At 38.2% G+C, this 15,528-nt stretch overlaps 1 protein-coding gene across 1 annotated transcript; it reads left to right on the plus strand.

Annotated features, from left to right (window-relative positions):
- Positions 1–123: 123 nt before the first annotated feature.
- Positions 124–13,880, plus strand: LOC108677520 (DDB1- and CUL4-associated factor 10 homolog). Its single transcript, XM_018165746.2, has 8 exons — positions 124–412; positions 3,717–3,921; positions 4,147–4,260; positions 5,501–5,698; positions 7,125–7,311; positions 7,767–7,883; positions 8,284–8,343; positions 8,605–13,880. Exons 1-8 carry the CDS (start codon positions 313–315, stop codon positions 9,949–9,951), a joined length of 2,328 nt encoding a protein of 775 aa, XP_018021235.1. The 5' UTR covers positions 124–312; the 3' UTR covers positions 9,952–13,880.
- Positions 13,881–15,528: the final 1,648 nt, after the last annotated feature.

Genomic DNA, 15,528 nt, shown 5'->3' on the forward strand with positions numbered 1-15,528 from the left:
TCGTTAATTTATAATAATTTGGCTCAATTGTTAGTGTTTCTTCTTCAGATTACATTGTTTTTAACATATGCATAGATAGGGGTAATATTTATTTTTACCCTCACCAAGAAAGAGTTCTTTTCAGATGCTCAAGCACCAGGTGATGCAAATCAAGATTGCTCGTTTGGCACTTTGACCGTTTGAAGTCTGCGTGTCTACTCTGACAGTGGATGTCTATTTTGACAGATAGTGTAATTTACCAGTGTTTTGCAGAAGATTAATCGTCATTTCGATAATCTTTTAATCGTATTGTTGCGTGGAAAAGTGCTTATTATGAAGCACCAGGGTAAATCTTTCAATCCTTATGCAGGATCGAGCTTCTTCCCTTACTCAGAATTACGCCGTCGTCAGTACGGCTTCAAATCCAAGCTTGGTAAGTTTTTTAATAGTAAGCTTTACAAAAATGAACAAATGGATTAATAATGTTCTATCTTAATAAATGAAATATTATGATATTTTGATTCTCTCTTAGATCTACCTACTGACTGAGCTGTCAGTGACTCAGTGTCAGTTTACTCAGCTAACTGCAAGAAGTCTGCAAGATATATGGTTAATGATAAAATTAGTACTGTCACAGTGTCACTCACTGTCACAGGCATCACTACAAGTCTACATTTTGTGTTGACAATAAATATAACCATTCTTCAAAATTCAAATCAAGCAACTTACCTAGTAATTACTGAATTACAATGGTCTTGTTTATGTTCTTTTGTTTCTTTCTCATTGACATGATGTTCGTCATAGACATGACATGAGGCATCATCAGGCATGTATGTTCATATTGTATTTTTTGTACTACTCTTCATGTATACATTTGTTTTGTAAATGAATGAATAAGCATCATACTCATAGCCTCATAGGTATGCATAATTATTGTTGATGCAATATTGCTGGTGCAACTGCAACAGGGATGCTATACTGGCCACTGTGAGCAGTCAATGCCAGCATTAAACTATTGTAGAAGCTATCCACAGAAATCCATAAAATTGTATTGCAGAAGCACTCAATTAAAAGCAAAATGAAAGATTCACGTGCACCTTGTTCAGTCAATGTATATCTGGATTGCAAGACCTGTTTTCTCCTCCACTAAAATTTAAGACTATTTTTAATGTTATTTTCTATCCCTTTTTTCCCACAATATCTGTAATTATCTTTTTCCACTTCCAGTCACAAGCCCAGCTACTGTGTCAAACCTACAAATGATCATTGCAATCCACTTCTTATCTGCTATTCTTTATATACTCTCAGTCTTTACTCTTGCCCTGCTCATTCAGAACCACTTACATTGATCATCCAAATGCCTCACATTCCATCATCAGGTGCTCCACAGTTTCCTGCACATATCCAGCACCTCTGTGCACTGTGCTTGCATAAGCAGGAGGTCCAGTGGTCCACACCTCTTCTTCTGTAATGCATTCATTCCTACATTGATATGACTTTCACTACCAGTACCAGAAATGAGAAGCAAGTAGAAAGAGCATTTACAGTAACACTAAAAAGTACCATCAAACAGGGTAATAGGGATGGTTTTGAGAGTTTTTTTTTTTTTTGTTTATAACTTCTTACCATGAAACATTTCATAAACAAATGTAGGCTCATTTTATAGCTCTTTGCATGATTTATCAAATTGCATCTTCAAAAAAATTCAAAATACTATTCGTAAGGTGAGAGATGCAAAATAAAACTGTCCCGAATTACCCCTGGTAACAGGGTAATCCAGGACACTTAAAATAAAACTCAAGTTTAAAATATTTGAAGCATGCAGATTGTATTTGTCCATTACTAACAGTACTCTGAAGTCCTCCTCTTTCATTGTAGATGATGTAGATGTAGGATAAATGACATTTTCTGTGTTTTTTACTTGTTTATCCTTTATTGATATATCACCATAACCATTCATTATGTACCGTATTATTGATGTGATATTACTGTATCAATAAACATGCCATTGAGCATTTACAATGACCTTGTCCACTGCATGCTTCATATTAGAAGCCATATCATCAAACGGGGTAATAAGGGACGGGTGGGGTAAATTGGGATGTGCATCCCACATTTCGTAGAAATTTTGTAGCAGCTAAGCTAATCAAAATATTGCAAAACTAAAAATAGTGGTGTAAACTTCAACATTCTTACTATCTATCACGTATAAAGCTAGTTAATAAATCATGCATTTACTATCTCTAAAAAATTGCTGAAAAAAGTGTGAAAAGTGCAATTTTGGAAAAGTACCTACCTATACTAAGGTCTGGAGCAAAAAAAGATGTTTGCCCTCTTAAAAAATTTTACTTGCTTAAAAGTTGCACACAGGTGTCGGCTTGAAAACGCGATTGATGGAATTTGCCTATCTCATTCCAAAAATAAATGGCAGCCATTTCCGTGCGATGGGGTAATAAGGGACACCCCCCGGGGTAATAAGGGACACCCCTAAAAACGCATTTACAGTTTTACCTCAGTTAGCAAAGGCTCCAGTTAACAAAAAAAAAATTAACAACAAAGAATCTTGATTTCATTTACTTCACTCAGCAAAAAAAAATTTCACTTATCAAAAAATTAATGCATCATTGGTCATCACAAAATTGTGCACAAAAGGTCATGTATAGAATTGTGCAAGACGGTTACAGGACGGCTTGTAATTTCACACCATTTCAATTGGGTTAATTGAATTCACTAAAAAAAAAGATCATAAAAAACATACCTGAAACAGAAAGGAATGTTTTAGAAACAACCATCATGTTTTGGAGAAATAAAACATAGTTTAGGATAATTACTTTTCATTCTATGATGCCCAGTGTACAATTCTATGTATGATATTCTGTGCACAATTTTGTGATGAACGATGATGGTGATGATGCATTAACTTTTTGACAAGTGAAATTTTCTTCACTGAGCAAGGTAAATGTAATAAAAATTCTTTGTTGTTAATCAATATTTTTGTTAACTGGAGCCTTTGCTAACTGAGGTTAAACTGTAAATATGTTTATAAGGGTGTCTCTTATTACCCTGGGGGGGTCCTTTATTACCCCATCACGCAGTAATGGCTGCCATTTTATTTTTTTTTGAATGAGATAGGCTAATTTTGTCAATCGCATTTTCAAGCCAACACCTGTGCACAGCTTTAATTCAATTGAAATTTTTTAATATGGCAAATATTTTTTTGCTTGAGACCTTAGTAGAGGTACTTTTCCAAAATTGCACTTTTCACACTTTTATTCAGCGATTTTATAGAGATAGTAAATGAATGATTTCATAACTAGCTTTATATATATTATATAATAGATGGTAGTAAAAATAATGAAGTTTATCCCACTATTTTTAGTTTTGCAATATTTTGATTAGTTTAGCTGCTACAACTTTTCTACAAAATGTGGGACGGCATCCCGATTTACCCCGCCTGTCCCTTATTACCCTGTTTGACGGCAGGTTAAAAAGATGTATTTCCAAGACAACATGTCTTGAAAGAATGTGTATAATTTTGTTAAAATTTTTATTGAACTCTAATTGGTCCCATTAATTGCTATGAAAAGATGAGGAATTGATTCAAATCGTGGTAGTGTTATGGAAGTTACAAGAATTTTTCCCCTTGCTGTGACTTCTTTTTGCTTCAAATTATCTACATGCTTTGTTTTCTATTCCCTGAGACGGAAAATCTTTTGACAATGAATTTCACTGTGCAGGATGGGAGAATGAGTGCAAGCGTAGAATATACTCTTCATTGAACCCCAACCATTTTTGGGATCCCAATGCATCCCTGTCTGGACCAGAACATGTTCCAAATGCAAACCCTGAGCATTTATTGGACATAGATGACTCAGATGATGGAATTCAACACAATGCTGCTGGTTATGGAGGAGTTTTCAACTTGGAGTTCTCTCCTGATGGGTGAGATATTGCTTTCTAACAATTTGGTGTCCATGTTTGAAATTCATTACACACATTATTTATTCATTGATGAAGCTTAGATGTTATTTTAGTATTTTGTGAGTACTATCCATTTTTATGTGACAGTAAAATTTTATGTAACTATGTAATGCCATACTGTGCCTTGACTGCAAAGACAATACCTATTTAGTTTGCGTTATGTTTTTTGTTTTGATGGTTGAGCAGGAAGTTGCTGGCTGCTGCCTGCCAGAACAAAGCTGTTGTTCTTTTTGATCCCCTCACTCACCAGCAAACAGCAGCCATTCCTTCTGCTCACAGTGACTGTGTCAATGGCATCAAGTAAGTGGTTTATGTTCCAAATCAGCATTGTTAATATCTTGCATGTCCTAGGAATAAGCATTAAAAGGTAAATGCAGTGTCCTTTTGAAAACTTGCTATTATCTTTGTTAGATAAAGCAAGCAGTGCATAAATTTTATTAAATTTATACGGCTCTTTAACTTGCTCATAGTCATTATGGACATGATAGCGGCTGTTGCATAAATTGAAGTTTTTGTGAATTGATAGTAATGTATATATGTACTCAAAATGGATCAGAGATTTTCTAGTGGGGAGATGACAACTTGTCAGTATTAATGTGTCCTTATCAGACTGGGCTTCAGTGCGCAGCGGTGTGCCACAAGGAAGCATTCTGGGGCCTGTTTTATTCATTGCGTTTATAAACGATCTGCCAGAAGCTGTGTCTAGCATGTGCTCGATGTATGCTGACTACACAAAAATTTATAATACAAAAATATTTAGGAGTTGATATTGACAATGAGTTGAAATTTTTTAAGCATATTGAAGATCAAGTTAGTAAAGCCAATAAACGATCAGACACTCATTTGAGTTCCTAGATGCAGAAGCGATGAAGCAGTTGTTTCTTGCTGTTGTGCACCCAAAACTAGAGTTTGAAGATGTTGTGTGGTCACCAAAACTGGAAAAAAATAAGAATTTAATAGAAAGAGTTCAAAGATGCACAACAAGGTTAATTCCGGGCTTGAAAGGCAACTCCTATGGGGATTTTTAGAGTACATCACTGTATTATTGGTAAACTGCTGATATAAGAGTTGTTTCCTTGTGATATGCTGCATTTGTAAGTCTCTGTGATGCTGATGTCACTGACTCACCGCTATCATTTAATCCTTCTGCTCATTTGCAACTGATGATGTGCCCAATTCAGGATGGTGGATTATGGAATACAGATATTGTGAAGTGTCAGAAGTATGAATCACTACTTGGATTTAAATTGCAGATGCTGGGCATACAGTGTGTTAGATCTATAAGTATACAACTATTATATTTCTTCACTGCATCTTTTGTTTGTGCCGGTAAACAACTTTCTTTAATAATTAAGCTTGCTTATAAAGAAAAATAAAATAATTTTTATTTTATTAAAATTCTTATTTCCTGTGCATATCTGTCTAATTTTTTAATCATGACTTTTTTATAGGGAAATTTTTTTCCAGCTAATTGATGGGTGAAATTACCCAAGCAATAGTAGTGTGGTAATGCACTCTGAATATTTAACTGAATTTGCAGATTTTTAGACACGCGGTTGTTTGCATCATGCAGCGATGACCACACAGTAGCGCTATGGGATGTTCGACACCTGCGTCAACGTGTCCACACTCTGCGGGGACATACAAAGTGGGTCAAAAACATCGAGTATCATTCAGCTGACCAGCGTCTCATCACCTCGGGATTTGATGGCAATGTAATTGCTTGGGACATCAACAGGTATGTTTTTCTATAATTTGTTTGTTATCATCAGTGGTGGCCACAGTTCCGCTAACTGCTAATTAGCAAAGCTAACTTTTTCTTTATCGCATTAGCTGTTCAGCTAACTTTGAAAACCTTTAGCTGACCAATTAGCTTCTGCTAAATTTAGTTCCGCTAACTGGCAGTCCGCTATAAACGTTTTAAATCTGATTTAATGCTAAGTATCGTAAGCCGTGTGCCACGCCCACACTGACGGCTGACTATGTCATCAGATGTTAGTCAGCCAATCACGTCTTGTGTTACTGCCAGTCACACAAGACGTCCTGTACTGCAGTCCTCTGGTGGATGCCATGCTGGCAGGCATCACGAAAAGGTTTGGGTCCCTCCTAGAAGACAAGGAGTGCCAGCTGGCAGCGGCCTTCCATCCTAAGTTTCTCCTGTTCTGGCTGGAAAAGAATAATCACAGCCATCTCAGCAGGGTACAGAAGGCCATGGAGACCGCCGTGGAGACAGCCCTGAGGGAGACCGTTGAGGAGAGCAGCAGCACCACCAGCAATGACACGGATGGGGAAGATGACTTCTTCAGCAGCATTACTCAGCCCATGGAGTGCAGGAGGAGCCACGGGTCACTGAAGTCCAAGGCACAGAATTTGGTGAAGACCTGGCTGGAAAGCAGCTCGAAGGAGGAATTGACTGACATTACCTTCTTGGGCGAGCAGGTGTTGATTAACCTTTTCGTTAAGTACAACACAGCCATCCCATCCAGTGCTGCAGTTGAGCGCCTGTTTTCCATAGGCTAGGACATCTTGAGTGCCAAGAGAGCCACCCTGTCAGATGCCAACTTTGAGTGGCTGATGTTCATGAAGGGCAACAATCATCACCTCGAGGAGATGAAGGCGAAGGGCAAGCCAGAGTAAAAGGAGTGTGTAACCCTGGTGTAACCTTAGTATTTCTTATTTGTTTAATAAACTCTATGTTGAATGTCAACTACTGCCTAATTTCATTTGTTCATTAAATTATTTGTTACGTACATCTTGATCATCATCTTATCTTGGCATGCTACATCTTTTTGAAAAGCTCCTTTTCAAGGCTTAAAGTTCAGCTCTATAGGCCTTTTTTTTCAGAGTTTCCCCTTCCCAAATTAAGCCAAATCTAAATTTATATATTAAAATTTAGCGGTTGGCGGTTAGCGGCAAATTCCGCTGCATTTTTCGGTGATTTATCGGTTTAGCGTTATCAAAGCTAACTTTTCAGTTAGCGGATTAGCGGTTATCAAAGCTAACTTTTAGCTTAGCTGTGCCCACCACTGGTTATCATACTGTTGGTATAAGGAAATAATTTTTTGCTTCAAATGATTTAGAATTATTTAGATTAATATTTCAGTTTATAATTTATAAAATATTTTTATTAATGCCTATGTTGATATTCCCACTTTTGACATCAGACCGTGTGGGGAGTCTGTACATCAAGAACACCTCTTCAAACTGCATGGCTTGATGCGGATGAAGCTCAGCCCTGACCTCAACAAGCTGGTACTCTGCACCTCTACAGGCTTCATGCTCCTGCTGCAGAACCTTGACCTCGAACATTTTTACCGCGACATGGCTAACTTTAGCTTGAAAACTGGACTTGTGAGTTGCCTTGCCATTGAACAGTGATAATTTAATCAATAAGATTTTGGTTTTCTCCTAGAGGTGTTTTATTCTGTTACTCCTGATACACAGTAGTTTATTACATTATGAGGTTATAAATGAACTACTGCTCTGCATTAATGTAATGTTTCATAGGCGTTACTTGTTCTTCCCAATTTTTGCGCCATGGTGGTGGCCAGCAGAATTTATGAGCCAAGTGAAAATGGTTAACGTGTATTTGCTGTAGCCACATCGCTTCCACTTTATTATTGTGATGCATTAAGGTAAAATCTCAATGTATTATGTGATGCATTTTGTGATGCATTAAGGTAAAATCTCAATGTATTATGTGATGCATTTTTAAATTTTGAAATTTTGAACTGATATGTATTGTACTTGAATTATTTAAATGTCTTCATTTCATTATGTTTGATGTGGCCGTATTTGTGTTGCAGAATTTACGCGGGTGCACAACGGACGAGCGGTCCGTGATAGGACGGTCGCGCAACAGGCCCGTCATCATCGAAGACTTCCCTAAGTTTAACAAGGCTCAGATAATTCACTCCATGCAGGTACCTACTCGTCCATTCCAATGTTTAATTTTTTTCATTATTTTATGAAATATTTTACTACTTTTTTATCACTGGCGTTATTATGAATGAAGATACAAAACTTCAAGAATGCAACTGCTTCATTGACTGTATTGCCCTGAGTGATTCATCATACTTATTTTGATTTATATATCCAAGAATTCATCATGAATAATAAATAAGGTTCGTAGTTCGAAAGCAATAATTGCAAAAATGGAGCACCTTTTTGGTTTTCATTTTTCAAAAGTCCATTTGACGTTTCACCCTGACAAGCCAGTCATTAATCCAAATCCTTGTTGTAAAGTAGATGCCAGTGGTATTCAGTTGAAAGTTTTTCCCCGCGTATGTTGAGAATATTTTATATGAAGTCTATTTTATTCAGATACATCCACAGTCGTGGGCTGTGCTGTCACGTAACACGTCTGCTAGTGATGAGTCAGAGGTGAGTCAAACAAAACATCCATGATTCAAATGTTCATTTTTTTCAACTCGTTTCACAGTTGACGAATTCGCCCCCTTCAGTGCTATGAATCACATAACGAGCCTATTATTTACCTTAATCAATGTGTTTGATCATTTGAACTGTTACCATGATCCAACTCTGTGAGGTTTGATGCATCATTTAATGCTAGGGTTCTCCAGTCTTGTAACTCTGATAGGGTTATGTGAGTTTCTGATGAATACTGTTGCACTGTATTTCCAGTGGACCTGCGTGCATGACATTCAGGAATTCCCAATTCACGAAGGCCCCAGCGAAGATACCCCAAAATCTACCAAAGTAAGCAACACCAAAGCCATGGGGAACTTGCCTTCTTCCCCAAACAGATTGGCAGTGGATGATATGGAAGAGGGCGAAGAGCTGCCCTCACGAGGATATTACATCGTGGGTGACGAAGTAACTCCTCGCTTTGAAGTGCTGTTGGACCAGCGTGGTGGGAATTGGTTTGATGTTCCCATAGTGCGGCAGTCGGCAGTGAGAAGAGACGAACCAGAGAATGAAGTAGAAGAAGACGAGGAAGACGAGACTGACGAGGAAAATGACGAACAGCAACCTTTGCAAGCTAATGCTGAAGAAAACAACAGAAATGCTTTTGAAGATGACAGTGATGAATTTGACATTGATGACTTGGTCGTGGAGAACAATAGGCAGCGGGCGATTATGATGGGCCTGAATATACTGATAAATCGAAACGCAGCGTCGGTATACGGCGACCTACGGGCCGTAGGCGACGGAGAGGGAGCAGAAGCTGAAATTCGTGAGCGACGACGACGTGGTATGAGAATACGTCCGGCGACACAAGCAAGTTCCTTCAGACAAAGACAACTGAACAGAAATAGATGGCGTGTGACACGTCGCCTGTCCCAGCTGACCCGCACGTATAGAGAACAGCTAGCGCTTGCTCGTTTAACTGCAACCTCCATAAACGGCGCTGCCATCGATGGATTAAACCGTCAAAATAACCCGCCGCCCCGAGCACCAAACCCAATAGACAGCAGGAGCTGGAATGAACGAACTGATGAAATAAGGCAAACTTTGCGGTCATTGAGAAGTGGGCTTGATATGGTCATGGCTAACCTGAACAACGTGCGCCAACAAATCGACGACCGAGTCGAAACTGGGCTCAATTATTCAGGGTTATTACCAGCGTTGAGAGAAGGCATTCGCACCACTCCAATGTTCCTGGAGAGATACCGCTCGCCTAGTGCCACTTGGCGTGCCATATACGCCCAACAACGACCTCGATTAACTCATAACATTTTAGAACCTAACGTTGGCGCTGGTTTCATAAAAGAACTCTGCTTCAGTGCTGATGGTCGTTTAATATGCTCGCCGTTTAAGCAAGGCATTCGCTTGCTCGCGTTCGATAAGAATTGCGCTGAAATGTCCCACTGCGTGTCGTCTGGTGAACCAGAGAAACTTGTTGTCTTATCTCGTATTCCTGCATGTCACCGTCGCAGCGTCGTGAGCACCAAGTTCTCTCCGACACACCTCATGCTCGTGTCCGGTTGCCTCGATGGCAAAATTGCCTGGCATCATCCCATTCTGTAATGAGAATATACAATTGATAATCTTGTATGAATGCCTAATCCAGTATCTGAATTGAAGTGCTACTGTACCGCCCCCGGTGCTATGGTAGGGTATATAATTGCATCATCTTATGCTAGAATATTAAATGTGTATTGTGCACCTACTACATGGAGGAGCATTCTGACGCATGTTTTCGTTAGCGGGTCCGTAAGGTTTTGTGTTCCCAGGAGCAGTGTTCCTGATCTACCTACTGATGTGTACGTAATTATCTGACAGTCGCAGTTCCGAGGTTATAACTTTTAACTATATTGGTTATATATTGTACTTTATTGGTTATATTGGTAGAGTCCTTGTTTTGTGCAGGTGGCCTGTGCACATTTTTTAGTTTCTGTTGCTGCATCTTTTTTCCCTTATTTCTTCTTAGTCATTCAGAAATGAAAATGATGCTTCTTTCTTGCCAGCGTCTGTACGCTGATCAAGTTAGACTTTCATCCGCGTTTTTGGCAAAGATTATTTTCTTTTTGAAAAAATAAGGCATTCAAGACTTGATTGCGTAACAAATTTAATAGACTTGTGTTTAATGCAACATTGTATACTTAAATTACTGTGAAGCGCAATGAAAATCTCTACTATCGCTGTCACTAGGGTGCTCTGAACTTTCGATCGCGTTTCTAGGCAGTTTGAGCAACTGTAAATATCCAAAGCTCTTGTATATTAGGATTAATGGTAACTGTTCATCGCTCTATTGAGATGATTTCCCTCTTCATCTCGCAAGAAAGCAGCCATCTAACCAATAATATCGTTTATGTACTCAATAATCCGCAACATTTTCTACCATCATTTTGTGCAAGCTTATACATGTCACACTTTCAATAATTAACTCGGCGAGCGTTGTGTGATCGTCTGTTGAAAGACATTTACTCACTTCTTCCAATATAAAATACTTCACTTTGACTTTCCTGATATGATAGCAGCTTGATGCTTCACGAAAATGTGCTTCATCTCAGATTGCGGCTACCCATTGTCTTGCCAGTGTTGTCTGTGATAGGTCGCTCGCTTACACGTGAATTCTGCTCACAGGTCGATTATAAGACTTGTATAACTTGTTTTAAACAAGCAGATGAAGTGAACAAGTACTAAATCCTGAATAATATACTTTTGTGGAATAGTGAGTTATCCGTACGCTTTAATCAAATCTTTATTAATAATTGGTTCGTTAAGAAACAATTTTTTAACTTCATCCCAGTATTTGAGGTAATAACTAGTGACTTTTTTAGTGACCATACATGACAATTGAGCGTAAACTGCTTTAATCGTCCTGCGCAACCCCATTTTTTCTACAGGGCTTTTCATTATTTTTTTAAGTTTTCCCTGGTGCATTCTGTAATTTGTTTGATTTGCTTTTTAATCATTGATCTAATCTGAGTATTTATTAGGTTCTTAACGTAACACTGGATTTGTTCACGCTTTAACTCGCTCAACTTTATAAGCGAGATTAAAATTTAATATTCGTAATCTCATGTACTTCATATATTTGATGATAAAAATTATGTATGGAAATGAATAACCATTTAATGGATTCGATGTCTGAATAAAAAATATTTACCTAGGACGGGAAATTTTTGTCCCGGTCCGTACTAAAAACCAGCATGAGTGCTCAAGCCAAAACCGCGGTAGGTTTCTGACAATTTTGTTCAGCTACAGTCTTTAAGAAGCCTCATAGACGTCTCACAATCGTTTTTAAGATATGTGAATTGTATATGTGATGATTATTAGCTAAATCATGGTGAAGTCTGGTGTTAGAGTTGCTATATGTTACTGCTAGAAATGTAAATAATTTGTCAGTAGGCCTCACGTTTTATGCGCGGAGCTAATAAAGATGAACGTCCTTACATGTGTGCAGTGAAATGGTTTGTCTAAAAATACGCGAGACGAAGGGATTTTTGCTGGTTTATCTTGAATTAATTGGGCCATCATTTATTAGGGTTAGCAATTGAGGATAGCTTTGCCCGTGTTTCGATACGAACTTTCTAGTTACAAGCCCGCACTTTCAGATGCGGACTCGGCAGCTCGATGGGCCTGATTACAGGTTCTTGTGTGGGGTTAACTTGGTGCATAAGCAGATTTAATTATTCTTGCCTTCATTGTCGCATTTTGGTAAGCAGCCCACTCACCCTGCTTCGCCTGCTGGCCGAGTATATTAGTTTCAGTTCATTTTTCACTCATGCCAGATGACTTTTAACCTGAATGTAACAGATTTTCTAACAAATTAACTGGATAATTAATCACTACTAATAATTGGTGTCGCGGGAGTTATCGCACTCTAAGTTAGAATGATCGTAACAGTCATTGAAATGCTCGTTGTGATACTGCGTGGCATTCGTTGATAAGACATAGGGCGTCCCATCCGATGATTGTATTCCGGAAACGTGTGAGCAGGTAATGATGCGGATGTCATAGTTTAATGACGATGCATTTACATCTTGTCCGAAGAGGTGTACGTTTAGAGACTAGAAAGAAATCTTAATTATTGTTGGCTCTTGCACACTGGTCGCCGCTTATGTGAATAGGTACTTATATTGGCGGTAGCCTTCGATCGATCGCTAGCCGGTTGTTTGCTGGTGATGAGAAACCAAAGCTTTGTGGGCAGAGGTGGCTAGCCATCTAGTACAAGATATTTCATCACAAGAGCAATTCATCATTGACACATTTGATTATAATATCAATTAATCATAAATTTTTTTACTGCATTAATTGCATTTTGCAAACCTAAGTGCATGTAGGTTAGATTAAATTGGTTAAAAATGAAATGTGTCTGTGATGAAATGTCTCCTATGATGAGGTGCCAGGAAATCTGTTGGCAGACTGTCCGAAGCAACGCTCGGATCGACGTGGAACAATGCCTTTTTTTCTCAACCGAGTAATATAGAAGCCCAGGTTCAAGATAGCTGCTCCCACATGCTCAACTTTTATGTTGGCTCGTAGGGCGACTGATGCTCGCAAGGGTTATAAGATGACTTATTAAAATATTAATCAGGTGTAAATGAACTACATTATAGCTAGTAATTACATGTATGGATAATATACCCTCATAAGGAGCTACCGCCATGGAGTATGTATGTCAGCGCGTCATTTATGTCGGCTTCAACGCCATGAATGACTGAAGGGTCACAAAAATTATTCATTGTAAAAAATGATCCATTTATTTGATCTAGGTATATCAACACATATTTCCGCATGTTACACATCATCGCTACGCAAAACCACATTTGCTCCAGCGATAAAAAACTACAGAGCACTCTAGATTTACTTGTATTAAATAGAATATTTTTACAATTATCACAAAATTAAGAATAGGTTGTATAAATAGCTACTACGTAGGAGCAGACGGACCACAACTAGTTAGGTGATATGCCAGCAGGCTCGTTCACACCACCTGCTAGAAGGTGGCAAGCTCATGTGACCAACTGGAGGCCGGCCGCGGTGCGAGTTGAAAGCCGTGCCGGATGGCGTGGAGTATGATTGAATTTATTTAATTCTGACAATGCGTCATTGTGTTCTTCAGAACTTTCCTTACGTCAAAAATGAACTTGAGTAGTAAAATGCTCAAGATTTTTATTTTGAACAGTTTCCATGTGGATTAAACAACTGTGCATCATGTGTAATTTTAAAGTTTTATTAAGCAACGCATACTCTACGCGATTCTTGATCATGGACTGAAAATTTAATTACATTTACAGTCCAATTTGACAGCGACTTCAAACGACAAGCTATATTTTCTCGCAACGCTGAGCTTGGACGAACGCAATCCGTTACAAAAATCGAAATACTGTACATGGCGTCGCATAACACCAGCTTGCGATTAAGGGCTATGAAAAGTGCAAAATGTGTGATGAAATGGAGAAAATGGTGCTAGTGGATTTTAAAATATAATTTAAATGTTTTAAGCCTGTCTGTATTTTATTTGTCAAAATTTGGACTAAAAATTATAACAATTACTCTGTAAAAAGAGACGAAATCAATATAAAAGATAGTTTCAACATGAAAAACGAAAGAAAGGTGTTTCTGTGAGTGGGATAACAAAGATAATGAAATTGGTCCTGTTGATGTCATGCAACCGGAATCATGACTAATCTCCAAAAATCATTCCATTAGATCGGTGTTGATGGTATCTCAGATGAGCTTGGCACTCCAATCTCATTAGATCCCCTCAAGTGAATGGGGACTGACAGGCACAGTTATTACAACTTATTGCAATGTAGTATTGCCGTACACCGCTACTGATAGATTACTAATTTGTTTGTCAGCATTAATTTTAACTTAATAGCCTTCGATTTAGCCCGAGAATCAAATTTTTGTTAGCTACTAAGACGCAGTTTGCAAAGGCAGGGCAGCGTATCCGTCCCGTTTCCTCCTCACATGTAACGCATACACAGATGGCAAGAGCAAGCATCAAAGACTACTGAACCAGTCCAACTCTTAACAATTCAAACTACTACGGCATTCAAATTATGTACAGAGGATCTATTGACCGTACGAACTAAATTACACAATCAAAGCCTTATTAAAACACTGGGAAGGAGCAGGGTCCAAGATGCACAGACAATATCTTAACATATGACATCTTTTTTTTAGCATGCAATTCAGCCAAGTCTATGCCTAAGTTTAATTTTTCGTTGGAGTAATATGAATAAGAAGAATAAATTTTGAGTTTGACGATTCTCTTACGATCTCATTTTACTTAACCAATTAAAGGAACATTACATAATTCTGAAGATGTACTTTATTGCACAATCATAACAGACATAGCACTCAGTCTTAACACCCGCATAACCCAAAACATGTCTTCTAAATAAAACCGATAGAAAAGAGTGAGTTACATTTATGAAGTCTCTGAGTGAACTTGCTTTTGCCTACGCCGTAAATTTACGTAAAAAATTACGTAGTTTCGATGACGAACGATTTAAGGTTAGGACGAGTGCGTCGTACACATGATCATTACGTTAAGAATTGAGTGAAGAAATGAGCATAAGTCGTAATATTAAATTAACGATAGGATTAACACAAAGTTTGTATAGATTGTCAACTCAATACACAAAATAACCACGATCCAAAGTTAAATAAATGACTGAGAGTACATGCTGAGGTCGACTCCGGCGGGACACCGCAGCTCAGAGAGTAAACGTGAATATCAACAACGATGAACATAACCAACGAAAAGCAAACATTCAACTGCAATTTAAGAAAGAATCATGCCGACGAATCGACAAAAAGATTCTGCTGACCTTCATAGTAAATTAATGCATCAATAGAAATAAGATTTCACCAAAGAAATAGTACCAATTATCTAATATTATCTGTATAAATAACAATCTACTAAGTAACTCAAGAAATGTTTCTATTTTAAAACCATGCAAAAAAACTTAAGCCACACAATATAAATAACATAGTGACTGAATTAGGCGCCAATGCGCTCATTGCACGACACGGAAAATGGGAGAGTGAACACATATGCGCACCGCACACATCGAACAGAGATAAGGTAGTTATCCATATAAGTCATGAAATGTTAGGAGGAAAATATGCTCTGTATATCGG

Source organism: Hyalella azteca, unplaced genomic scaffold (genome assembly GCF_000764305.2).
Source record: "Hyalella azteca isolate HAZT.00-mixed unplaced genomic scaffold, Hazt_2.0.2 contig3704, whole genome shotgun sequence".
Taxonomy (NCBI): domain Eukaryota; kingdom Metazoa; phylum Arthropoda; class Malacostraca; order Amphipoda; family Hyalellidae; genus Hyalella; species Hyalella azteca.